This window comes from Centruroides vittatus, unplaced genomic scaffold (assembly GCF_030686945.1).
Source record: "Centruroides vittatus isolate TY-2023 unplaced genomic scaffold, ASM3068694v2 contig_4, whole genome shotgun sequence".
Lineage (NCBI taxonomy): Eukaryota > Metazoa > Arthropoda > Arachnida > Scorpiones > Buthidae > Centruroides > Centruroides vittatus.
Genome location: NW_027122214.1, coordinates 449,051 through 457,203, shown reverse-complemented (window position 1 = coordinate 457,203; position 8,153 = coordinate 449,051). Strand labels below are relative to the sequence as shown.

Sequence of the window (8,153 nt, the reverse complement as noted above, 5' to 3'; positions counted from 1 at the left end):
TTCTTAATGATCTTTATAATAAGATTTGATTTTTATGTAAAAGGGTTTTTGTCCGTGATCCCGGCCAATGGATATAATTTGAAGATAAAATTTTGCAGGAACAGTCCCATTGTTTCCAACAGACTTTAATGAATATTGATTGAATGAATGTTTTGTTATTTGAATAAAGTAACCAATAGTCTAATTTAGATGACTAGCCTTTTGCCCCATGGCTACTCATTCAACCGAACCAGATGTGTGTTAAATCAGTGACAAAGAAGCAATATGAACATTTAAATAATTAAGAATTTTTAAATGTGTAACGTATAAATTATTTATAAATGTCGTATGTTTTACTAGGAAATTTTACTATAAATAAAAGAACGCACAAATGATTTTTATTTTATTAAATGTGGGATGTATATTTGTAAAATCCAATTCATTATAACAACTTTCATATTATTGTTATGGATTTATTAAGATTTGAGAATTGTCAAGGTGATTGTATTGTAATAAACCTATTAACCCTATTCCCCTATGAACAGTAGAGTTCAAAACAACCCTCAACTAAAGTAGGTCTGTACCAAACATGAGGGGTGGAAGCTTTCATTGTGATATTTGTTCTTTTCATAAAGAATAGTTAGACACTAAAACTAAAAACAGAGCAATTTTTTTTAAATATACAAACAAGCGCAAGTAGTAAAGTTAAAATTTGACAAACAATAACATTTTTCACGATAAATTGTTAAAATAGTGACAGTTTAGCTTTAAAAAAGTGCCGCTTACCTTATAAAAGTCTTGAAATATGATAGTATTAAATAAACTTTGAAGAAAATAACATTAATTAATATTATAATAAACATTCTAATTTTTAAAAACATGAAAATTCCTTCGAAAACGAGTATATATGAGGATGAAATGTTTAATTCGGTTAAAAATCATATTTTAAACGTGAAAATTAAAACAGGCAAAGAAAACGCTTTTTGTCTAGTTGCTTTTCACAGGTGAAATGTTACCTCTCCGTTATTTTGAATGTAAAGTAAGTTGTAACAACAGAAAGTATGATGGATAGTCGACACTATCGGAAGAAAAAACAAAAAAATTTCAAAATAACTATAAACCACGTGTTTAAACATCAACCAAATTTAAAAACATCACTAAGAATTATAAACGCTATAATTGGTTAAATACTGTGCGACGTCACCGATTGATAACCAATAACACAAAACAATAAAGTCGATCGATGAATTTTAAACTTTATTAAAAAATGTCATTAAATTGTGTTTAATTATTGTTAATAGGACGAATATTTTTACGATATTGGACGTTTTAAAGTTAGGAAGCGCCTAAAGAAAGGATTTAATTCGGAAATGTACAATAATGTTAATGTGGGAGGAGAATTCTTATCTAATCCTGTCTGCCATTGGTGGTTGACATGAGTGGCAACGAGCATATCAACCTATGCGAAGAAGGTTGTTAGAGGGCGCTGTGTCTCGATGAAGTAGTTAGAAGGAAGGTTTTCGGTTGATGGTATAAGTGGTCAATGTTCCTCGAAGTTGAAATTATAGTTGTTCCTGTTTCATGTGCAATATCATCACTGTGTTAGCATAAGTCATAATCCTTACTGTAAGTACCTTATGACTGCTTAACGTTATACGGGTCGATATGACAGCGAAGCTTGCTTTAACAGACTCATCCTAAGCCTAACAGAACGTGAAGTTTTTATTAAGATTTGTCTTCTCTGTTGTTTTTTTAAGCGCTAGAATCTATTTAAGGATAAAATCGTAAGGGTTAATCTGGCCAGATGCAAAATCAAGATACTCCCTTCCATTAGCACTCGAAGAGTGTTTGTCGAACTACGTCCACATGCGGAACATTGATAGTCACAAATGGCATCTGCTTTTCCAGATATGAGACCAGATCATGCTATATATTGCCAGATATGTCTTCAAGCACCCGACGAGCCCAAAGTTTTGCCTTGTTACCATACTATATGTGGCAGATGTTACGAACAATACGCAGGTAGCGCCGATTCCATGACGGGAAGTTATAGATGCCCAAAATGTAACGAAAGTGTCCTGCACACACTAGGTGATGAACAGAGTCTTGATGGATTGCATCCACCCTTTTATATTAACGACATCTTAGATGTAGTCAAAGAGGACTTTGAAAATGGCTATTCTAATAACATGTGTACCTCATGTGATGATGGAAACACTGCTTCTGCGAGATGTATAGATTGTAAGGAAGCACTTTGTGAAAATTGTTTGATGGCTCATCAGCGAGTTCGTCTCACTAAAGATCACAATATCACCAGAGTGGATGATACTGGCATCAAATATGCAGAAACAAAATATTCCCCTCCCTCTCTGCCTGCCATCAATGAACGTAAACCTGTTCCTTGTGAATTTCACAAGACTAGTATCATCTGCTTGTATTGTGAGCAATGTAATGAGGCCCTGTGTCGAGAATGCACCATGAGATCTCACAGGGGTCATACGGTTTCCTATCTGGAAGAGATACTGAATGCCTGTAAGAAGCTTATTTCTGGTAAATGTAAAGATTTGAAAATGGAATCTCATGTTATAGATGAGAGCATAGAGATGGCGCAACGCATGTCTGAACGAATAGATCTTAAAATCCAAGCTGTGTCCAAGGAAATTCGTGCTACAATAAGACGACATATGAATGCATTAGAAGAGAGAGAAAGGGAGCTACTTCGAAGAGTGGAGAAAATAAGGCAAGTTAAGGTTCATACTATACAGCTTCAAATAGATGAATTAAAAGTGTATAAAACAAAAATGAATAATCTAATAGACTATACAGAACAAAGTTTAGATAATCTTGTTGATGTGGATTTTATAAAACTTAGAGATAACTTTGTAAGTCAAGTAGGTGAGATCAAGCAGCAACATCATAATCTTTTGAAACCCTGTGAAGATGATAATATTTTGTTTACACCACCCGATACAGCTTTACTTACTGCTATTGGTTCCTTGGGTTTTATTACTAGTAATGCCTTTGCTCCACGTTCTACAGCATCTGGTGTTGGATTAAAAAGAGCTTTATGTGGTCGTGTAGCCAGTTTCACTGTTCATGCCAAAGATCATTTGGGAGATCCTAGACTTGTTGGTGGAGATTCTATTAATGCTATAGTTCAAACTCCAAAAGGAGTAGCAACAAGAGCAGAAGTTTCTGATCGACAGAATGGTACATACATTGTATCGTACAGTCCTGAAATTGAAGGTCAGCACATCATATCTGTCATGATGCGTGGCATGCACATTCATCAGAGTCCATTTACAATAATTGCAAGATCAGGTAGAAATTACAGCTCAGTTGGAAGTGTTCTTTTCACATTTGGCGGAGAGGGAGAAGGAGATGGACAGCTGTGTCGACCATGGGGAGTTTGCACTGATAAGGATGGCCACATAATAGTTGCAGATCGTAGTAATAATCGAATTCAGGTTTTTAATCCAGATGGAAGCTTTAAGCATAAATTTGGATCTCCAGGTTCTCGACCAGGACAATTTGACCGACCGGCAGGAGTTGCTGCAGATTCTCAAAGTCGTATTATTGTAGCAGATAAAGACAATCATCGTATACAGGTCTTCAGCTTTGAAGGTATGTTTTTATTAAAATTTGGAGAAAAAGGCAGCAAAAATGGACAGTTTAATTATCCTTGGGATGTAGCTGTCAACAGCGAGTCCCAAATTTTGGTATCTGACACTAGAAATCATCGAATTCAGCTATTTGGGCCAGATGGTACCTACCTTAACAAATATGGATTTGAAGGCTCTCTATGGAAACACTTTGATTCTCCAAGGGGCGTTGCATTTGATACAGAAGGTCATGTGGTTGTAACAGATTTCAACAATCATCGCCTATTGGTTATTCAACCAGATTTTCAGTCTGCACGGTTTCTAGGAAATGAAGGTTCCGGAAATGGCCAGTTTCTTCGACCTCAAGGAATAGCAGTGGATGCAGAGGGTCACATCATAGTTGCTGATTCAAGAAATCATCGCATACAGATTTTCCACCCAAATGGTTCCTTCATGTGCAAGTTTGGAACACCTGGTAATGGTCAAGGACAGATGGATCGACCGTCAGGAGTTTGTGTTTCACCAGATGGATTTATCATTATTGTTGACTTTGGCAACAATCGGGTCCAGGTATTCTGAAAATTGCCTCTTATTTGCCTCAAGCCTTTATAGGATGCACATGTTGTAAACATACCTCAGCATCTAAGGCAATATTTCAAATCCTAACCAGTAGCAACTTTATATAGCTCAGGGATTTCTAGGTATGTACCATTTGTTGATATATATGAGTTGAGGGTTAATGTTAACATACCTAAGAGGTTTTTCATTGTTTTAAGTGTCTGACAGTTCCTGTACTTGATTCTTTAGAGAAAGGCTATTGCCAAATAAGATGTGATGTATTGATATCCTGTTTTTTGTGGTCATAGGTAAAATAGTGTGATACGAGGTGATCTACCTCATTTGTGGTTGTCTATTTGCCGAGACACCACATTTCTACCTCACTCAGTTAACGAATGTTTCCTCCTTGGGAGGAAACAGGGAATCAAATCCTAACTGTTTTATTATTTTTGTGCTGCTAATTGTCAAATGTTAATGCACTTTTGTCCTATTGTTTTTAAGTGTAATTGATAAATTTTTTTTTAAATTTCAATTTCATTTTTGTAGTTTTGAGATGTCAAAAGTGCTCAGCCATTAATAATAGTGATATTTGTGAGAAATCAATGAAATACAATTTACCTCTAGTAGCATAAAGATTTAAGTATGTTATGTTAAAAAATATAGATTATATATATATATATACTTTAACTCTGTGAGGATATGACCAAATTTAGAAAATTTGAATGATGTATTTGGAATTTAATAGTTGATGCATGGAATTTTTATGAACAGAGCAACAGTATTAGAGATGAGGTGTATTTTCCTCCTTTCCTACTTGGAGAGAAAGAAAGAATTCCTCATCTAGTGCAGGAAGTTTTCATTTCTAATTTCTCGATCATGCTTAAATATTGAGTCAACTGTAGTTTTTAGAGTACAAGATGATCTTGTAAAATTGGTGAGTTCCAACAACCTTCAGGTTGTCAGCAATCAAAATCACTCTAAAGTAAGTCTTTTCCTTCCAAAGAAAAATCATATATATGTCAAACAGATAGTGTATTGTAGCCAGGAAAAAAACAGCTGAGAAAGCTCATAGAGCTTGTAGTACCTGTCTCAGACCTGAATATATTAACAAATTAGATAACAGTACAACCTTTGTGGAAAATATCATTTTGGTGATATTACCTGGAGTAAAACTTCCTCATCAGTATTTGTGTCCCAACATCTACATTCTACCTGACTTCTGCTCAAAGTGCTATGTGTTGGACGCCTAGGTATCCTGGGTCTTGCTTTTAAAGCCAAACAGAAGGCAGGCCACAAGGCCTTTAATAAATAATAAAAAAAAAGACATCATCCTTTAATAATAGTTAACTGCATCCTCAGGATTGTAGAATTAAAAAAACACTGTTTCCATACTTAAAAAATACCGTATGACGGTTATATCAGTTTGCACGTCAGCTCTAATCCGTCATATACATATAGTGGGTGGGGTGTTTTTTTAATTTTTATTAGGGAAATTTCTTAAAAATATTCGAACTGAGATTGCTTGTAGAGTAGTTGTGTCATTACCAGATGGCGACTCGACTTGGGAGACGAACGGTTGTTTACTAGTAGCCAGGAATTAGTCTCAGGTGCACTTACTCCACGTCGTCTCCAAACCTGGCAGTCGAGTGGCGCACTGTAATACGCAGCTAACTCAGCTTGACACAACAATGAGTTTTGCCTTTCTCGCCTGCCTCTGTTCGCTCTACACAATATTTACTTTTAAGACTTCGGTTTTTAGTGTCGAGATCATGACTGAAGTAACGTCACCCTATTGAATTATGGCAAACACCTAAAAACTAGTCATAATAAATTTCCGTGCGTTGATCTAAATACGAAAAAGTTCCCAAAAATGAACAGTTCCTTGCACGTGAAATTTAACTTTTTTTTTAAACTATTAAAGCATATTAAACTATTAAAGCCTAACTATTATATTATTTTTGTTGTGAGTAGATATTTTATATATGGTTCGGAACCGTATGGGCATAAAAAAAAGTAAGTTTATTCTCAAAGTAAAAAATAAAATGGCTGCGAAGTATTAATGCATTACCGAAGGCAGCAAGCGTTAACTTCAGTCATGGGGTATATCGAGCCTTAAAAAAAGAATTAGGGCCAATAGGGATACACATACTATAAATAACAAAAATGGTAAATGATTTTTAAAATTTCACTTTCCTATAAAGTATACGGCCAGCGACGTGTGTACGAAAATCTCCAATCAAAATTCATAGTTATATATGTATGTGTGTGTTTCTATTGTCTTAAGTGTTGTATGCCTGCTCTGTTCATTCCAAGTCATCCTAAACTAGTATTTACGGCAAGATTTTAATTATATCGCTTCTCAGTATTACAATTTTTGGGTTGTGAACCCGAATTAATCTCATTCCAGTCACTCGTTAAGAGGAGGTGTAATATTTTTAATTTTTTAGTTCGTTCGTTCCGTCTTACGAACCAACCAATTGTTTTACGTGCCGACTGCTACCAAGTCTCGCCAGTCATTATTTCTCAGGGATTTATTGTCAAATGTGTAAAAAAATAGCTCGTGCCAAGAAACACACATTCCCTTCCAAGATGGAAGCATTGATCAACGCCTTCAGAACTGGAAAAATCCCTTTCTTACTTCCCCCTGTTTACGTTCACCGTATACTTCCTTCGTCCCTCTTCTTACAATTTGTACTATTTCCGAGAAAAAAAGGAGGCCCGGGGAGACTCTACCATGTAAACTTTTGCCCCTCCCCATCAACTTGTTTTTGCCTTAGTGTACTTCCCTTCTCTCAAGCCCAACGGCACTCGCTTGCTTAGCTGTTGCTGTTTGGTTGTGAAAGAGAAAGCGTTTCGAAAGCATACCATATATAAAGGAAATTTTCGCTATCAAGACATGTAGAACAGGTAAACGTTCCAGATAAATTCTAGGTTCAGAATGCGCACATGATAGTGTGTTCCAAAGACCGCATACATTCCTAATTAAGCAGTACTTGAATGATAGGTGTTCACGAGAATGGAAAAATTTATATATCTGCATTTTTGTTTTTTGTGTGGAGGTGACTGAAATAAAAAAATCATACGGGTCTTTTTTGTGAAATGTGACGGGATACCCCTCCATCTCGATGTACAAAATAAAATATTCGGGAGTAAAAACTATAATAAAATTACGGAGTTGTGAACGAGTGGAGGGGCCTTCCTGGGTTGTAATTGATGTAAGGTTTTTTGTGTACCTGCTTCTGTGGTCAAAACAAATAAAAATGTTCTAGATAACTATTGCCTTCATGAATATTTAATTCGACAACAACACTAACTATGAAAGGAATTTTTTTTCCCCTTTAGCATAACGCAACGAAATAAAAACTTTTCTTAAAAACTTCGAAAAATTGTAAATAGTTTCAGCGATAACAACGGTTTTCGATAACTTATTTTGCACACTTTACTCCATTTCTATTGTCTTTAAAGTTCGGTGTCTACGCTTATCGATTCCAAAAAGCAATTGTTTCGTATCAGTTACGTCACAAGTGGATATATTGTATAAACATCAAAATTTCGACCGATACAACGACGCTTTACAGTTTAAAGATTTACATAACCTGGCGGTAAATATGTCGATAAATTTTCCTGGTTAAAAAAGTTATTAAAGAAATGTCTTACGATCTATTTGTTGACGAAATACAAATGGATTAAATTCAAACTATGGATTTTAAAACGATTACGTTCAACCCAAACCTGTTATTCGGCGGTAATATAAATTTGATACTCTTCCATAAATAAAAATATCACTCGAAGGTAATTTTAATACGCTGGCAAGTGTTGATTTTGATCGTTTGATATAATCGCAAATATAAATGATGAAAAAAAAACTAGTAAATGCCATTAAGTCTATGATTAAAAGTTTTTCCAGTGGGTTTGATCTGTTAATCTGTGTTATATAAATTTGTTCTCAATGTTAAAGCTATTTTTAAAGTATTTAAATTATCGATTAAGATCATTCATGGAATAGAAATTACG

The 8,153-nt window shown here is 35.0% G+C and overlaps 1 protein-coding gene across 1 annotated transcript; it reads left to right on the top strand.

Moving 5' to 3' along the window:
- The first annotated feature begins 1,238 nt into the window (after positions 1 to 1,238).
- LOC136976229 (E3 ubiquitin-protein ligase TRIM71-like) lies at positions 1,239 to 7,412 on the top strand. Its single transcript, XM_067271452.1, has one exon. It carries the CDS (start codon positions 1,869 to 1,871, stop codon positions 4,158 to 4,160), a length of 2,292 nt encoding a protein of 763 aa, XP_067127553.1. The 5' UTR covers positions 1,239 to 1,868; the 3' UTR covers positions 4,161 to 7,412.
- The last annotated feature ends 741 nt before the right edge of the window (positions 7,413 to 8,153 follow it).